The sequence below is a fragment of the Dromaius novaehollandiae genome, chromosome 6 (genome assembly GCF_036370855.1).
Source record: "Dromaius novaehollandiae isolate bDroNov1 chromosome 6, bDroNov1.hap1, whole genome shotgun sequence".
In the NCBI taxonomy this organism is placed as follows: domain Eukaryota; kingdom Metazoa; phylum Chordata; class Aves; order Casuariiformes; family Dromaiidae; genus Dromaius; species Dromaius novaehollandiae.
The window spans coordinates 41040236-41059109 of NC_088103.1; the positions used below are offsets into that span (position 1 = coordinate 41040236).

General features: G+C 35.9%; 2 protein-coding genes across 2 annotated transcripts in view; one reads left to right on the plus strand and one right to left on the minus strand.

Moving 5' to 3' along the window:
• The window catches only part of SLC18A2 (solute carrier family 18 member A2), a 32836-nt gene extending 26405 nt beyond the window's left edge, over window positions 1-6431 (plus strand). The window contains exons 13-15 of the mRNA XM_026096142.2: window positions 172-291; window positions 940-1073; window positions 4895-6431. Of these exons, the coding sequence (XP_025951927.1) occupies window positions 172-291; window positions 940-1073; window positions 4895-5005 (365 nt within the window). The 3' untranslated portion in view covers window positions 5006-6431. The remainder of the gene's footprint in view (window positions 1-171; window positions 292-939; window positions 1074-4894) is intronic.
• Window positions 6432-9243: 2812 nt separating this feature from the next.
• Window positions 9244-18874, minus strand: part of PDZD8 (PDZ domain containing 8) — a 63476-nt gene continuing 53845 nt past the window's right edge. Inside the window, exons 4-5 of the mRNA XM_026096175.2 lie at window positions 16276-16438; window positions 9244-13861 (exon numbers count right to left, since the gene is read on the minus strand). Of these exons, the coding sequence (XP_025951960.2) occupies window positions 11664-13861; window positions 16276-16438 (2361 nt within the window). The 3' untranslated portion in view covers window positions 9244-11663. The remainder of the gene's footprint in view (window positions 13862-16275; window positions 16439-18874) is intronic.

The window sequence follows — 18874 nt, forward strand, 5'->3', positions numbered from 1 at the left end:
CTCTAAGTATGCAGTTAAGTATGCGGTTGGGCTTTTCGTTTGTTTATTTAAGAGTAGGTGTCCTTTTAGCTGTTCTTGCATCCCTTTTTAGCACAGAGTTGGCAGAAATATTAAAAAAATAAATAAATAAGAAGTGGTTTCCTGATATATATTTCCCACCCTTACCATCAGGAATGGTGGACTCTTCCATGATGCCAATTATGGGCTACCTTGTAGATCTGCGACATGTGTCCGTCTATGGGAGCGTGTATGCAATAGCTGATGTTGCCTTTTGCATGGGGTTTGCATTTGGTAAGTCTTGCCTTTTCTGCTTATAATGCACTGGACAGTAATGAAAAGAGAAATAGGGAGGCTGCCAGGAGTGAATCCCAGTGGCGTTCACAGGCCTTATGAGTTGAGGTAGTTATTTTCTGCAAGAAGTAAGAAGCAGGGGGAAAGGACGCAGGGAACTGTGTCTGGCATCTGTTCCCCTCTGCCATAGTGCTATTCTCAGCTTTGTTAGTTGTAAGAGGATTGAAACAGGTAGGCACTGAACAGGGATATGATATTCCTAATAAAGAGGCCCTGCAACATTTGAAACTACCCCATGGCTACTCTTCTAACCATCTGCAAAAGAAATAACTCCATGCCATCCTGCCATCCCCTTGAGTTTATGATACACAGCTTTGCACCAAGATGATTGGTTTAGATGGTGAACCGCCATACAGGAGATGTCTGCCAAGATACACTGGAGCTCCTAGAGAGGAGGATCTCAAATTCCTTCAGTGAATGTGGAGTATGGAGCAAGGAAAGGTTTATGTTTGAATTACAAAGGTATATTTACATTCCTCAAATCAATTTGTGAAGTGGGAGTTTTGCATAAAAAACTACTGTTGTCTAAAGTGAATGTTGCAAATTTTTTTTGTCTGAGCAATACTCAGAGTTTCTTATTTATAAAAGGTCCCTCTGCTGGTGGTGCCATTGCAAAAGCAATTGGATTCCCATGGCTCATGACCATTATAGGAATTGTGGATATTCTTTTCGCTCCTCTGTGCTTTTTCCTTCGAAGTCCACCTGCCAAAGAAGAGAAAATGGTAAGCAGAAAAAGTTTTTTGCTTTTGTGTTTTCAGTGAAAATGAACAATAACTTATTTCTGCATCTTGGCCTCTAATTTTCCCAAAACAGGACTGGCACAGTTTATTTCACCCTCATGCATTACCTTTGGAGCGAAAAACCTCTCTTTGTATGTCCAAGATGTATAAAGAGAAGCTTTTTGCTGTACATATAGTACATACATTATTACATATACTCCTGCCATTACAATGTCTTTGAAGTTAGTCCTTCTTTTTTAGCTTTTACAGTAAAATAAGCAATGATTATTATCAAACAAATAAGGGTCCAGCAGACATTTATCTGCAACAGTATATAATGTAGTGGAGTCAGCATGAAAGGTACTATTGTTTTCCTCCAAGTGCCAGAACTGTATTCACCAAGTACCCACTTAACATGATTTATTCCTTTCTGGGCCTCGTGCTGTTTTCTCCATGGTCATGGTCATGATCATGGTCATGGCACATTTTGCTCCATTCTTTCCTCTTGCTTATTCCTTCATACAGATCAGCTGCCCTTACAAACTAATGACTTCTCTAATCCTAACTGTAGCACAGGTCTTTTCCTGATTTTTTTTTTTTAATATAACTTTGCCTATGATTTGATTTTCTTGAGAAGTCAATGCTCTTTCCTCCCTATCCACTGTATGGTGCATAAGAATGGTACTTGGTCAAACCAGCAACATTGCCCAGTATCTTCTTGTCAACAGTGGCCAACAGTGTGTGTCAAGGGATGAGTATAAGAGCAGGTGGACCTGTTGTGATGCATCTCTAAAATTGTCTCAACCTTCAACAACTTGGAGGGAAGGAGGGGCTAAGAGACCTCCTGAGTCAAAAGTAACACCAGTTACCAAAAGTAACACCAATTAATAGACTTAAATGGACTTTTTCCCCATTAATTTGTCCAGTTGCTCTCTGGACCGATGTAAAAGTCCAAGGTCCGCAACAGCCTGGAGTGAGGAGCTTCCTTAGTCCACAAGCTCTGCTCCAGGGGTTCCACGAATGTGCTTGTATATGCAGTCCATGCTTTCTCCTGTTTTTCACTGCATGCCTAGCCTGCATAGCCCTAAAAGAGCCTCCTGCTTTGTTTTCAGCTGTCCTTTTCCTTCATTTTTTTTCCTGCCCATACTGTTCTCCCCTCTGTCTTCCTTTTGCATTTCTATAGCTCAATTTGCCCTTTCAAATAATGTCCTTTATCCAGTCTCCTACATTCCTATTGTAAGACCTGCTGTTCCTGTAGATTTATGTTGGATCAGGTTCAAAAGCCCTCTTACTGCTGGAGATGATCCATTGCTTTGTTCATTAGGCTTCCTCTGTTTGGCAAGAAGACGGGAAGCTCCAGAAAGAATTGTAATGCAGCTCTATTAGTAGGTAGAATAATCTGTGTTCTGATTCCAGAGCTGGGAAAACCCTGAAAAACAAGTACAAGTCTTTGCTGTAACATCTGTCACCATCTGTAGGTTTAGCCCAGATAGTGCTCAGTCCTTGCTCCTTGCTACCTTGAAGAAGGTGGCTTGGGGCCAAAATGTAGTTGTTGGTTGTTTATTGGTAGGAAAAGAAAATGTAATTTTGTATCGCTGTTGTCTTACTATGTGATGACACATCTCTGAAAGGTAAGAACAGAAACTACTTGATATGCTGCTTGCATTTTGTACTGGCATAAATAGAAAAACGAAAAATGGAAAAATGAATCTTGCTGAAGTTGTAGCGTATGTGAGGATAGAGGCCTTCAGTTTTGCACATATTTGGATTGCAGAATCCCACCAATTCCAGCTAATCCTTTGTCACGACCTTTGCAGACTGCATCGATCTTTTTTACACACTGACTAAGGTAAGGAACAGAAAGGAAAAAATAGCGAGGAGCTGCTGTTGTTTGCCAAAGATATGAAATTTAATGGATGCTCCCCACAGCTGTGCGTAAGGCAGTGCCAAGTGCAGGTGCTTGCTGGAACATCCATTCAAAAGGCAGGGGCAGGCCTGAGCAAATCAACATAAGAGCGAGTTCCTTCCCAGGAAGAGCCGTGAGAAATGAAGATTCATGTGCGTAAGGTTCTTTCAAAAGGAAGGGCTACTGCTTGAAGTCTGGAAAAACTAATGGTTACAAAGGTTTGGCCTGAGGCTTGGAGAGTGAGTCAGAAGTAAGGGAAGAATGCAATGTGGACAAAGCATGGTGCTGAATGAGTGTGTACAGAGAGGATCAAGGAGAATCACAGACACTGGTGCAACTGATTTGCAGAGAGCAGAGTTAAGGGTTAAACTGCATGACTCATTCTGGACCTCAGGACTTCATATTATCACATTTGTTAGCTGGTGTCTTTACTTGACAAAATAGCATTCTTTGTACGAACCAGGACAGAAAATTTACTTCGCAACTGGTTTGTGCCTTCAACTTGTTTAAGTCAGCTCCAAGAGCAATTGAAAGCTGGATTCAAGCATTCATGCACAGATTGTGCCTTCTACCCCTTTCTGATCTCCATGATCCTCTCTCTTTTCACACTATTGATCTCGTTGGTAAAGCACCAACATATAAAGCTGGTCATGAGTGAAAACTAAGCATGGTTGAAAGCATGTGGATAGGATGTTCAGCTTTTATTTCTTAACTGCTTCTTGTGCATACTCAGTTTGCACCCATGGGTGGTACATGAAAGATTAAAGCCCAGAGGAAGTCCCAAGAGGAGATAAAATACATCGCATCTCCAGGTATTCTTGGAACTAGTTTTGATGCTGTGCAGTGCCATTAAACCAAACAGAACACATCTTGTAGAGGGGACAACAAGCTTAATGCTAGCTGCCTTTCATGTGTAAAAGGTCAGTATTAGACTGATAAATTTTTGTGTATAAATATGCGAGGAGTGCAGGCTGTCTTCATCACAACAGTCTTAAATCATGCCTGTGTTTTAGAGTTTTATAAAGGGGAATACAGTAGCATCATCAGGAAGGTTGTCACTGACAGGGTTTCAATTACAACATGCTAATCATTAAAGGGAAAAAATCTTCTCTTCCCACTGCTTATAGGGTAACACCTTCCACAGTGAATTCCCTGCCACTAACATAATTTTAAATGCAAAGATCACTCACATTCTGAAAGTAGCTTGTTTCATGTCAATGAACTGTTCATTTTGGTTTTGAGAAAAAGGAGTCAAAAGAAGAGGACCGGTCTGTGCTCTTTGTGTAATCGATTAAAGGCCACAAACCTCATCACATACATTGTGTCTTGTGCTACAGAATTGCTCAAAGTATAGCCTGATTTTTGTAGGAAAAATTCATCCTGAAGAATGAAATATTGTGTCCGGTCCCTAACTACAATAATCACTTTCAGCCATGGGTGTAAAGTTGTAATACTACTAGACCACTACTCTCAGCATAACCTACTTTGCATTTCTGATGCACCGCAGAAGGTGGTGGGAGAGTAAAGCTAGTAGTAAGGGAGATTTAGCTTGAAGTAGTGGGATTCCTTTTGCTGATTTATCCAGGTTTTAACAGATGGTGATCCAATATATGACAGGTACGTTATTGTAACCAAAGAACGCCTGTATGTTTCTCAGCTTACCTACCTGGACTGAAATACTGATTCTACTGGAGTAATAAAAAATTGCTGTTGATGTCTTTAGGGTAAAGATCTCACCTCACATAGATCTATGAACTTGATTTACGCTAATTAAAATTAGTAATTTGGTTTCTACTTTCATGAAAGATAGGGGAATCCCTAAATCTGTGAATGCAGCTGGATGGCTGTGTGCTGAAGAGTCCGACCTCAGCTGAACATCCAACAGAAATGCTAATGTCCGTGCTCTGTTTTGTTTTAGGCAATACTCATGGATCACAACTGTCCTGTTAAAACAAAAATGTATACTCAGAACAACATCCAGTCCTATCCAATAGGTGATGAGGAAGAAGAATATGAAAGTGATGAATAACATTAAAAGCCATATGAAGTATTTTGGTGTACAAAAACGCAGTGTTTCATGTGAAACATCTCATCCAGAAATATGTTTTAGTTGTGTTGTACTTTTAATAGTGAAATAGTAAAAGAAAAAAAACCAAAGGTAAATTATTTATTTCCCATGGTTATGAAGCAGACTGCTAACCGCCTTATAAGGAGGAAAAAAAGCTTTTATAGCAGATTTCTATAGTGTTGACCTTTATTTTGTGTATTTAATTTTATTAAATATTACACAGTATATTTTTGATTAAATGTGTAGTATAAATCTGTATAAATGTGAATTTAAACTTTTTTTTAATTAACTCATTAACACACAATATTTTGTATTTTAGAGTCATAGGGAAGAACTGAGATGTTGATAGTAAATTATTATCTAATTTAGTCATCCAATTTAAAAAAGCAGAGCTCAAAGAAAACATACCTATCCAATTTCTAGTCTTTTAAATTGTACCCTTGTAAGTACATTCACAGGAGCTAAAGACTGAAATTAAGAGTGTAGATATCACTATGAGTTTTGTGATCCATTTTGGATCATAAAATACTAAAATAAATAGCCTTAGCTTCGTTGCTGATTCAAAAATGAGCTTTACATGACCACTCATGAAACACTGGGGAAAAGAAAGTATTTTGCAGATGAGTGTATTGCTATTATTCAGTACTCTTTGATGAAGTTTTGAATAACTGGCCAGCTATGTTATACACACACAGTAAAAAGGTATGTATGAATGTACACAGTTCCTTTCCTTTAAAGGGAATAAGAATAGCATAAAAGATATGGCATGTGTTTATATTCTTATCTTTTGGCTCTTTTATTTTTCACATGTCAACTTTATTTTAGACACAGTTCACATGACTAATTAAAAAAGCTGCAGTATCACAGCTTTTAGTTCTACAGAGTACTGCAACTAAGCTGATGCCTTTAGTTTGAACAGGAAAATATTTTATATGCATTTGCATGCATGCCTAGAAATCGCATATATAAATATATTTATTTTTCAAAAATTAAGTAAAAATATCAATTTTGCTAAAAATAGTAAGAACTAATAGCTTGTGCCAATATCTTAATATTTGGGGACAAATGCAGAAAAAGCACTGCATTAGACTGTATCTGCACTGAGAAAAATTAGACTCTGAAAGAAAGCATTTTAAAAAAATCACAATGTCCTTATCTATTGTGGTGTATGGTTTTTATTTGTAAATTAAAATCTTTATGTGCCTTCTTTCATGTAACTGCAGATGTTTTATGTATTACAGCATAGATGCTATGTTTACATATAGTTTTGTAAAGTGTATATACTATGGTCAGAAAAAATGAAAAATATAGCGGATCAAACTTCAAGTGTTGCATTATCAATAATTATGCATTCAGACTGCATTAAAATAAAGTAATCTAAAGTTCATGACCTATTGTAATAAAATACGGTAAAAAAAATCTCCCCTCATTATCTGCATTACGCATTGTGGTTTACTGTATACCCGGGGCAGGGGGCGGCCATAAGCTGATAAACATTTCAACTCCTGGGAAAACACTCCTCACACTCATCTAGTCAATTTGTCATTGAGGACAAACATTTTCACTCCAGGTGATATATGTGTAACTTGTTGAAGTAACATGATGGCAAACAATCTAGCATGTGACTGCTGATCTGAGATTTAGTTTTTGTGAAATGCAGAAGGACAAAATGTGCACTACCAGGATACATATTTGTGTATTTTGTGTAGAATGGAGTGTTTAAGTAAAGCTGAATATTCTGAGAGAACATCACAGAGGCCTAAATAGTATGAAAGACCAAACAATATATCTTATAGTGAATTTGAAAATTCACTTCCTCTAGTAGCAGATTTTATATTAGTATATCTCCTATTGCATTCTTTTGAACACAGATGAAAATTCTTCCTTCAAAATTGGGAATTATTTGAAAACACACCATCACTAACATAGTACACGCCAAGATTTTGCAGAATATTGAATATGTCACTGCCATTGAATAAGTAACAATTGTGCTTATTGAAATAGGCTTGTTTGCATTAGTCTGAGATTTGAACACTATAGATCATTTGGATACTCAAACTTTCCCCCCCAGAAGAAATTATATTTAGTAGAGAAGCTAAATTTTAAACAGTTTTGGTCAGTAGCAAATTTGGTATCCAACTAAATTTGAAACTAAAATGCTAATATTAGAATTCTAAATTACCACACAATTTGTTCAATTATCAATCGATTAATCAATCAATTCACTTCACTTAAATTCGCATATATATATACACATAAAACATACATATGTGTGTGTATATATGTATAAGTAATGCAAAACATAGTAACTTATTGTTAAGGAATAGCAAACTGAAACTGTCTAGAGGTAGTCGCTTAGCACAACTTCTATAAAACTTGCTTAGCATGAGTAGCTAAATTTGCTGAAGCCTTAGGCAGCACTTAGGCAAAATAATGAACTTTTACTTAGTCCAGTAAGAAAAGGGCCTCAGAGCTGGTTCCAGCTGGGAAGATAAGGAAGCTACAAGCAGTCTGCATTCCTGCGTCTCACACTCCGAAAGGGAGGGTGTCAAGGCTTTGAAATAAGACCAGTGCAGGGCATTAGGACCTTGAGGGGCAAAGCCTTAGCTCACTGCTGGGGCAGTGTTAATTGTTATGATTTAGAATCACCTCCTCCTCCTCCTCAGGACCTTGAGAGAAAACAGTAAGACCCAGCAAAAATAAAGGTACAACCATCAGCAGAGACCGAAAAAAATAAAGATAAGGAGAAAAACAGCTTACCTAGGAACAAGGATGAGATCCAGTGAGGAGCAGGAGACCCCAGACCTAAAATTTACTATTGGTCTAACTACCACGTGAGGGGTGGGAAACTTCAGTTGAAAAACTATAATTGCCCAGGATTTTTTTTTGTTGGGGTCCCTCTTAGAAGGCACCCAGCTCGAGCTGTAATTACTGCACACGTGTAACTAAAATTTAATTATTTAATTTGCTTTGATTTGGCTCTGAACTTTTCTGCGGGAACCTAGGGTGGGGCCCTGTTATGGTGGCCGACAAGCCTAATTTCCATAACACTTATGACAAAAAAATAAGGGCATAGAACAACTTAATAAACTGCTTCTACTTTCAAGAAAAATCAAAATTAAGGAAAGCGCACGTTACTCTGCAACATACAAGAACTGAGTTTGAGATGACGACCCATGGACAGATTAATTGATCACATTGCTCTCCTGCACATGAAACCAGGTTTCTACTCTGGCCTTCCGTGCCAGCACTTCAGTTTGTTGCTCAGGAGACCCATGCAGTTCACAGTCTAACTCCTATGTGCTACTGCTCTGGCCCGGGTCCACCAGAAAAACAGGAAAACAGAGTGAGTGTAGTGCAGACACCCATGTCTGGGGTCTCTGCCCCGCTGCTTCTCCCCCAACAATATAACTCTAGCAGCTGTTCTGTATTTTGGATTTTCTGTGCCACAGAGGAATAAGTGGATTTTATGAGCTAGTAATCAAACACTGTAATTCCTGACTGTCAGCAAAAAGGGGTCAACTTCAGTGACAGAAAACACTGAAAAACATTTGGGTTCTTTCACATTCAGTATACTTTTTATCTTTATGTCACTTTAAATGTGGCAAAGTCACTTAGGAGTCATTTGCTCCCACTGCTTAGTCCTGTAGTTGGAAACTTCCATGTATGTTTGATTGCGAAGTTCAGAAAAAAACAGGGAAGTAGAAGGAAAAACTGATGAGATGAAAATAAGCTAGTAAATGGTAAGGATTTTTTTAATTCACTTGTTAACATTTCTGAAGGCCAGGGCAAGCCACAAGAATTTTTCTTAGGCAATTTTCCCCCCTCACAAACCTCTATCTGTAGTCACTATCATAATTAATAGAATGGCAGTATTATTTGTACAGTGCCTGGAGATCTTAAAGTAAAGAAACCCTACTGTTCTTAGCATTTTATAAAAGTATCTAGCTATGCCAAGAATTAACTGGGGTCACCATCCTGAAAGAAATCTATGCCTACTATTAAACTATGTAGAATAAAAAAAAATGCATATCCATTACAAAGAATGCATAAAGCCCAATTAATTCAGTAGCCAGTAATTTTATTTAATGCAAAATGTGTTATTTTTCTCCCAGAGATACCTTTCTTTTAGTGATTTTAGATGATTAACTACTGCAATACAGATTATTTTAAAGAAGTGTTAACACAGTGCAAAGAAGTTTATAATTTAGCAAAACTATTTTATTAAAGCTTGTTTTCATGATAAAATAATAGCCAACAAAATCATATTAGGCAGAGTTTCTGTAAATGTGTGTAGCTGCCACCTATTCAGATATCACTAAGTCAAGATATTTATTTTCTGTGGTATTCTTTATTTTCAGCTATTTACAGTCAAGCATGAAGCAAAGATTACATCAGGAACGCAGTATTACAATTTTCCCCTCAAGATTTACTATTTATTGTAATTAATGCCAAATAGGAATTTTCCATTTTCCTTCTTATCACTAAAATACAACTATCTTGCACCCTTTCCCCATTCAGTATACTTAAAAATATTGCACTACATTTATCTCTTACAATCATCATTAGCAATACTATAGGAGGAAAACTATATCCAGCTTTTCATACCCACTGTATTACACAAGTAAATTTAAAACATTGAATGCATTTTTGTGAAATCATTATTTGCATTGTTTTTGCAGCTCCTTCATGTGTACCAGGGTTTAAATGAAGTACTTGGATATATTTGAAAACTTCTATAGTAGTCCGTAAGAGCAAACACTGATGGAGATTTAATGCAGATCACCACCAATGGTAAGCCACTGAGAAAATGAAGTGGGAGAGTCTTATTATGCATCTCAAGCAAGTATAGGTTATATAACTTTTTGTCAATAAGGGAAGCTAGTTTTGTGTGATTATTTGCTGAAGCATAATTTCAGAAGTGTGACACACCTATTTTAGCATGGACAGTGTTTTCCATACATTAACTAAATAATTATCAACTGCCCAGAACTCACAAAAAAGTGCAAGTAGTTGCATGAGTGGAAGTAATGTTTTGCTTAGAAGTACAAGTATGTTTCTCCATCTGTGAAACCATTGCTTCTTTTTTTGCCTATCACAAAATAAATTGAGAAGCAAATTTTGTGGAAAAGTACATTACAGGCTGCCTCACAATTTAAAGAAACTATTTTACCATCTTAGATTCAACTCCTTTTCCACAAAGGCATTTTTTCTACAATCAGTGATACCAGTGATAATGATATCAGTATCTAACAGTACCTAAAATAAAGATGATATTGTATACCTCATTTCTATACACAGAAGATGAAAAAGACATGTTTATAGGAAATAAATAAGAACAATGGCCATAGCCACATGATGCTAAGATCCACAATTTACACATAGCACAAGACCAGATGATTCTTTCCAAAAGCTGCTGGCTGAAATTCTTCTTTGTCTCTACTGGACTCACTTATTTTGACCCCCCAAAAACATGTTATATACACTATAGGACATTTTTCTGGAAAAGCTGGTCATCTTGCTCAGACCATCTCTTCCATTTGAGAAGCTGAATGCAGTTTATCAATATATGATTACAAAATAGCTAAACATAATGTTTCTCAAAATTTTTGGGTAAAGTGTCACAAGCTCTCTGAAATGATAAAATCTGTGGCAAAATATTAAAATGTTTGAAATCTTAAATTGTCATCACATGCTGTTTCATGGAGTGCAATAAAACCTCCAACTCCTAGCAAGTAGTTTTCTTTTATCAGGTTATCAGATACTAGAACAATATTTAAAGACACAGTTATGTTCTGGAAGGCAACCAGCCACTTTTATCTCAAAAATATTCCCAATTAAATTAAGAGATACTGGTATGTACTTTAATACCTAGTATTATTCAAGCAGGATGCAATATCCCAAAGTTCTAAGGAGGTAATTTTTTACCACAGCATTACTATATTTCATGTTAATTACAAACTATGCAAAGTTCTTGTATTTAACAAAAATATGGAAAGCCAATGACTTGATATACAATGATACCTTTACTAGATATTAATAATAGACAAAATAAAAATTACTTTATTTGCTTTCATGATATGTTTGGCAAGAGATACAGAACTATCTAGAAGACCTACAACAACTGTGATTAGATCAAAGTTTTAAAGCCTGGTCCCTCAATGATTTCTGTGTCTGTCATCAGCCTAGGCAAGCAACAAGCTTGTAACTTTTTCCTCATACAATGGAAATTAAACATTTCAAAAATCCTGACTATTTCCTTTTGAAAGCATGAATTCAAAAAAAGGGGGCAAGTAATACACTGATGACACCACACAGATTAATGTAAAATGGTAAGGTTACATACTTTGAAAAATTAAAAATAAATTATTAAAAATAAACTTCCAATATAAATCCAAAAATGTAGTTTTAACACAATTTTAATCAGCCAGTTTTAACAAAATGATGGTGCCATAGCTAGAGAAAAACCATTATTATCTGTACTTTTACACAGGCAAATAACTGTGGAGAAGCAGGTCATGTACATTATACCAGTGTTTTAATTTAATTTTTATGTGTTTATGATTAAGTGCAAAGTATTATTTTTAGTCTGTTTTTTCAAAGGCTAAATATATAAGTATCAGTCTACTGATTGAGGTGGATCAACTGGTTCTTCTGATATGATGTTCAATGTTGGAGCCTCTGTCAGACTGACATCTTCATTATCCATTTCTTCTGCTATATTGGCTTCCTCTGAATCTTTAGTCACTTTTCTTGACTGCCGGTCTAATGATGTGTTTTCCAAAGATTCTATATCCTCAATGCCAGCTCTGTAGTGGATCATGAGCAGTGTAAGGGCCTGCAGTCTTTCACCTGATTTAGCCAGTGCAGTAGAAATTAATGCTTTTTTCCTTGCATCATTTGTCTCTTTTTCTTCTTTAATGAGTGAATTATTATTTTCCAGCTCCTGGTCTATCTCATTCTGCAACTTATCCAACATGAATTCCAATTTCTGAAATCGCTCCTCTGTGGGTAAACTTCTATAGAGATCACGTCCAATTTCTTTAACTGCAATAAAGACACTGTCATCTAGACCACCTTCCTTTCTCACCAACTTTACCCCTGTGCCTGATGCACGCTTTGAAGGACTATTTGGACCACTGATTTCAGTGTCACTACTTTCATTATCAGAAGTGTTTGGTGTGTGCTTTGGTGAAGGTTCTACAACGTCTGTTCCTTGCTCAGAAAGGCGAGCTTTGGGGACTTGACGAAGATTTAACAAACGGGTGCTTGTATTGATGATATGCCTCGTCAAACCTGTAGTTTTATTAACAGATTTAGATTCTGCATCAACACGAGAGGATACAGCTTGTGAAGCTTCCTGTCCTTCTGCTCTACAACCTCCCGCAGTCCGATCAAGTCTCTTTTCAGCTCCTACACAAAAGGGTGTCTCAGTTAGACATTTTTCTTGACATTTTTTATGGCAAACATAAGCACAGAGCATGCACTGTGAAGCTGCCTTAGTCCAAACCTTCTTTTTGCAATAATCACACCAAATTGGATTCTGAAACTGAGTATCTTGAAAGTTATGCTTGTTCTCGGTAAAAATAATTTGTCCCAAATAAGGATCCTCTTTCTGAACTGCACGACCTTCTTCTTCCAACTGACATTCCTGTTCTTTCTCTAGCAGAAAGTTTGAATCATCTAATTCTCCTTCTTTTAAATATTTAAAGTGTAAAGTTAGATCGCCATAGCAAAATTTTTCATTGAATCCCTTATGCGTTGTTAAATTCCGCAATGCCGTTCTAGTGACTGCTGCTTTAGGTGTAGGAGCATCCAATTTAAATGTTCTAATATATTCCATGGATGATGTAGCTATACAATCTAAAGCAACTTCTTCAAGTTTTATGCTTGCATATCCTAAGCAGATAAAACCACCTGCTTTGAAAGGGTCTCTGCACCACAGTGCTACATTAAGGTACTTATGGTATCCTTCTACTTCAAATATACAGGAGGATGCTCTTGTCCTTGGCCATCGACCTAGCCGGATTCGATAAGGAATTTCTGGCGATTCCCATGGTTGATGATCATCTCCGCTATCTCTACAACTACGTGCATTTTCTGAAATTCCATCTTTTAATCCATCTTGTTTTGGTACTGTTATTACTTTTGGTACCACTGGGTCTTCTATTTGATCATTATTCTTTACTACCTTCTCTGTACATTTATCTACATTATTTGTAGGTGGAGGTGGCCTCTCTGGTTTCTCAGAAGATACACCTCCAGGTTCTAACAGATTTTGAGTTTCACTAGTAGGCAAAGTAGGCTTATTTTGTGGTCTCGGTGGTACTGGAGGCTTATTACTAGATCCTTGTGACTGCTTACCTGATTGCTGTGACATATCTGAACTCTCGGAAGTTTTGGGTGTGGCCACTTTACCTCCATCTTTTTGTTGTGCTTTTGATGTTGTTTGATAGTTTCCTAAAAGTAGTTTTCGATTCAGAATCGGAGATATAGGTCCAAGTGGTTTAGTAGAAAATATTACTGCTGAACGTTTGGGACTCTGAGTTGTTGGCATATCTTCTTTTTGATCAGGTGACTCGCATGCTAAGTCCTCGAATTCTGAATCAAAATCTTTATTTTCAACATCAGCTGATATACTAGCTTGGTCATCTTCTGGCTGTGTCAAAAAAGTAGTGTCTTCCAATTGTCCAAATCCATCCTGCAGTGCTGAACCATGCTGATTATACCCAACAGGCCTTTCATAAAACACTAAAACTCTGTCCCCAGCCTGTCTAATGAGCTTCAACACTTGGACAGTTGACGTAATTTTAACACCTATTAAAAAAAAAAAAAAAAAAAAAAAAGAGAGAGAGAGACACAAAAAAGGGTAAATTTGAAAATACAATAGCTATGTAAATAGCCAAATATAGTCAAGAAAAACCTCTAGAACTGGAATAGTGAACAATTGTATTACTACTACTGACAGGGGAAATCAAACAATTACAATGGAAGATATGAACTGATAAGTAACATCTGGTTCCTTTCTATTTTATTCATATGTCACCTCAGGAGCTGGAAAAGAAACCAACAGACAGAGTCTATTTCAGATTGAAATTGGCGTTAACACTGTAGTCTTAATAATGTTAAATCAGCATTAGTCTTTAATATGATGTTAACAGACTAATGTGATGTTAATATTTTTAATCTTTGTTATTAGTTTTACTGTAATTTGGACTTTTTAGAAGCAGGCACTTAACAACAGATTCAAAAGAGATCGATATTTAAAATACGCACTATTATAATAAGAGCAGAAGTAGAACTGTTTTTTTTGTTAGCCTAGTATGTTAACAGGAAAATACGGGCACAATGTCACATTCTTGACTTGGCTAAATAGAGAAGCTAAACTGAATTGTCTGCCTTATCACTGAACTTCTAGAGCCATTTGACAATATCTCCAACTTATGTTAGCAGTTGAATTCAACAAATTAGGTGCTGGCTACAAGTATCTTAACAAGCACATAGTCCAAATGAAGTCATGCAGTGGGTAATGTAAAAATGACTATTCTCATGTGCTGGAGCAATCATCAACTGCCTAACTGAAGCAACCTGAAATCCTTCTAAAGCATGAAAGTAGTGCAATGGGGTTTTAGGCAGTGCCTTATCACGATGACTCACTATGTTTGTTAACTTAAGTTCTGATCTGTAAATCCTCTCTGGTCAGAAAAGATATCTAACTCCTAACAGACACATTAAATAATCCATGTTATAAATGTATGGAGTTTTATTCTTATAATAAATTATGACACAAACTCTTTCTATAGTATCATAAAGACTTACGAAACCAAACCTACAATAACTTTACCTCTTACTTGTACCGTTAATGTTTGGTGACAAAATGCACAGGCTATCACATGCAGATATCTGGAATACTATAGCTCATAATTATGCAATTCTTGCTGCATTTCTTTCTCTAGCAGCAGCATTATGGAAATAATCTCTCTAGATCCAAATTCACAATGCAGTCCTAACAGAACTTCCTTTACCATTATTCCCTGAAATGATTTTTGTTTACATTCTGTTTTGTCAATGCTAGCTACACTTATTTCTAAACCATTATTAACCTACAGGGGTATTCCCACAGCTTTTTATTCATTATATGATCCCTTGACAGTGTACAAGCCCAAATAACTTTAAGCTAAGCTGCTTACAATTCCTACTACATAAAGTCTTATGTAGTCCCATAATATCCAGTAGAATAAAAACATTGCATTATTTCTTAATGATCATTATCAGGTTCCTATCTGGTCCTTTCACTAAGCTTATTAGCTGTTGTCCCTATTAATAGTTTATCTGTCTTTCTGTCCATATTAATAACCAGTAGATCCATTCCAAATGTCAAGTTTAAAGAACTAAGATTTCCAGTTTCAGTGACTGATTACGTTTTATGATTATGATCTAATTCTTTTTGGTCATATGGTCGATATAAAACAGAATATTCAAGTTACATCTGGAGCTGGTCTAATTTTAAACTGTATAATACAAAACTGTATCAATTCACTTCATAATTCCTAGGGATTTTGACAGAAATAATAATAAAAAAACCAACTCCCACAAAAAGTCAACGACAATTTCTTGCTTCAATGCAGCACCTATCTTCCTGTTAAGATTTGGCCAAAATCTTTAAATGTGAGAAGCTAAGATTAGATTTCTAAATAATACTAATATTTCTACTATAATTTTAAAATTATATACAATATTATCTATTATAATTAATTATAATTTCTAAATAATACTAAAAGTCTCAGGTTGCTCTGTGTGTCAAAAATACGTTTATACTACTTGTTGCATACTCAACTATTATTTCAAAGTCAGTGCTGAGCATGCAAATCTAGGATGTAAAATACTATGGTTTTCCTTGTAAACTAAGCAAATTTTATAGTGTCATTGAAAGAAACCAAGTAGGGAACTTCAGAGCATCACTGTTAGAGCAATTAAAATATATTTACATTTAACTGTTTCTTCAACTTTATTTTAGCTTTTGCCTAGCAAAGAGTAAATAAAGGTGCAAGAAAATGGATCAAGTGAATGATAACCTTAAGTGGCCACAAATACACAAAGGTTAGTTTTCCCTGTGGCAGCCAAAAATATCTTTAATTGGTGAGAAAGGTAGTCAAGTCAAACTGTGTGCAAAAATGTCCTTCCACTTTGCCAGATCACATTGTCATTTTGAAAGCTGACATATTACTCACTGCCAATTGCTAGAAGTCTATCTCCCCTCTGTAGATCAGCAGCTGCAGCAGGAGAGTTCGGAGTAACTGTTTCAATAATAACATGCCCTGCATCATCTTCTTTGGATTGCACAAGGCGGAGCGTTAGTCCAACACTTTGCAGATTTCCTTTAACTAGTTCTGCCTAGAGAGAAGGAAGATGCAAGTTAGAATATGTTGATCATCTTACTGTAAGGACTCATGGTTACTTATGATTTTGTTTAACTAAAATTACACAGCTGATCCTATGAAAAGAATTACTTTAGGATATCTATTGAATTCAATGAGCACATTATCACATAATACATTCACTATCTGCCAATTCAGTTTACACCATTGAGGAAAAATGGACCCAAATGTCACCAGTTCTGAAGAGCCAAATATGCTGAAACTACAAAGTAGTGCAAGAAATTGTCAGCAAAATATATATAATGTATGTACGCATGTCTGTTCAATTGTTTATATACAAACAATAACAATACTAAGCTACACTGTGCAAACACAAATCTGTTGAAATAGCAACAAACAGCTCATTTTTGCAAAAAGCCCCAGTCCTAACAAAGCTATACACAACCTCATCTTCTATACTATCAGGAAGAAGTTTTATTTAATAAGTGCTGAACCACCAATCTAGGTATTGCTTTTAATGTATACATTAAAGCTATAAAACCTGCTATTACCAATAGCTCTTCAGTAGTCTAAACAAAAGTTATTTGGGGTGAGAAAACGATTAGGAACATATGTATGTAATTAAGTATATTTAGAACAAATCTATGTGGTATTTATACATACTTACTAAGACAAAATACAACACTTAAAATATAAGAAGCATCTCTAAAGAATAAGAACCCTTTTTAAATATTTATCTTGTCAAGCAGCCTTACAAAAATAAGATAAAATTTAACTCAACAACTTCAAATACTTTATTCTACAAAAATGATAGAGGTGCAATCTCCATAGTAGAATTTCACCCGACATACATGCACAGACTTCCAAGATACAAGAAAAGATCTCTCTTGAAGAGTATATTAAGAATATACTAACTGTTCACCATACCTCAATGTCTGTTAATATAAAAGTTGCAGGAGATCTCAAAGAATGCCTTTAAGGAATAAAAATGCTTTTTTTTTTCCCTAAAGGGCATTCGCTTTGAACTGTTTCAAATGACTGTCTGCTATCACTCTGCCAAAACATATTCTGTCCATTTGAAAGGGAACTCACAGTCTGTCTCAGCTCTGAGTAGAGAAATTTAATTTGCTTCTTTGTTGCCCAAGAACTGAGACACATATATTGTTTGTAGAAAACCTCCATAGGAAACTTTCTATTTATCTTCAATTTACTGAGCTTAGGTAGACAGTCCTCTCCCCCATCCTTCTGCATTTACTTTGCTGCTATTCAATTGTCTATGTTTGAACTGTCTGGAGTTGATCCTCCTCTTTTGCGGGCATGTTGGTTTGCTCAGTTCTGTATAGTGGCTTTTCACAGACGGAGTGGATCATTTAACTTCAGTACATGACTCTCTCCTTAGCTGCATAAGTCTGTCGTCATTCCTTTGCTAAAGTCCTAACAGCTGCATAGTCTTGTTTCTTCTTAATTGTAGTTTTGTTCTTTATAGAAGTTAAAAATACTATACTAATTAACTGTTTGCTTAACAATGCTATTGAGCTTAAAGAAGTAGACTTTGCATTAACTTTCTAAGCTTTGCTACTAACTTTCTGCATTTCACATAGTCACTTAAGCAAGGATATTTTCTCTCAAGCTTTGTTAACCTATTGTGAAAGGCAAATTAAACTATTCAGGACACTACCTATACTCAGCAGTGTATGTAAAACAAGATATAACAAGCTGAACTGCAGTTCTGGGATTTAAGGTTCTTCTGTAATGCAAATAAGTTTAATTGCCTGCAAAAACAATTGCTTCAGCTTTTTTTTTTTTTTTTTTTTTTTTTTAAGGTCACCCTACAACACTATTCAATGTATTCAGTGTACTGCTACAAAGCTTTGAAGTGTTAAAAAGTCAAAGAAAACATACTAGAAATATTTCTATAAAAGAGAAACTTCCTCAAAGAAAAAAAGATAGTCTTCTGTTTTACTCCCTTTAATTTATATACAATTTGGTTTTACGCTAGCAATTCTCATGTGAGAATTGCACGTGCTGTATGGAGGCAACGTGAACAACTACTACAGTTTCAAACAATACTGATTTAATATTTTAGCTGTCAAAAACACAAGTGCCATGAATTCGGTGTGGCAGTATACAAACCTGCAACAAAAATTCCCTTGAAAAATCACTCCTCTGTGTTACACAACTCTGCATATTACTATCAGACAACTAGGAAGCTCCTTTTCTGAGATTTGCCACAGATTTTAAGTACTCAAATCTCACTTTTATTAAAAAGGCTTTGAAAGTCTTGCTTTAAATTATTAAGGTTGGAACAAAAATTACAAACCTTTGTGTTTGAATAGATAATTAAACTAACAAAGACAACTAAACATAACAAATAAGAGAAAATAAACTCCCGCTTAAGGAGCGCTGACTTAAACATGAAGAATATTATACAGACTGAAAAATAAACTATAAG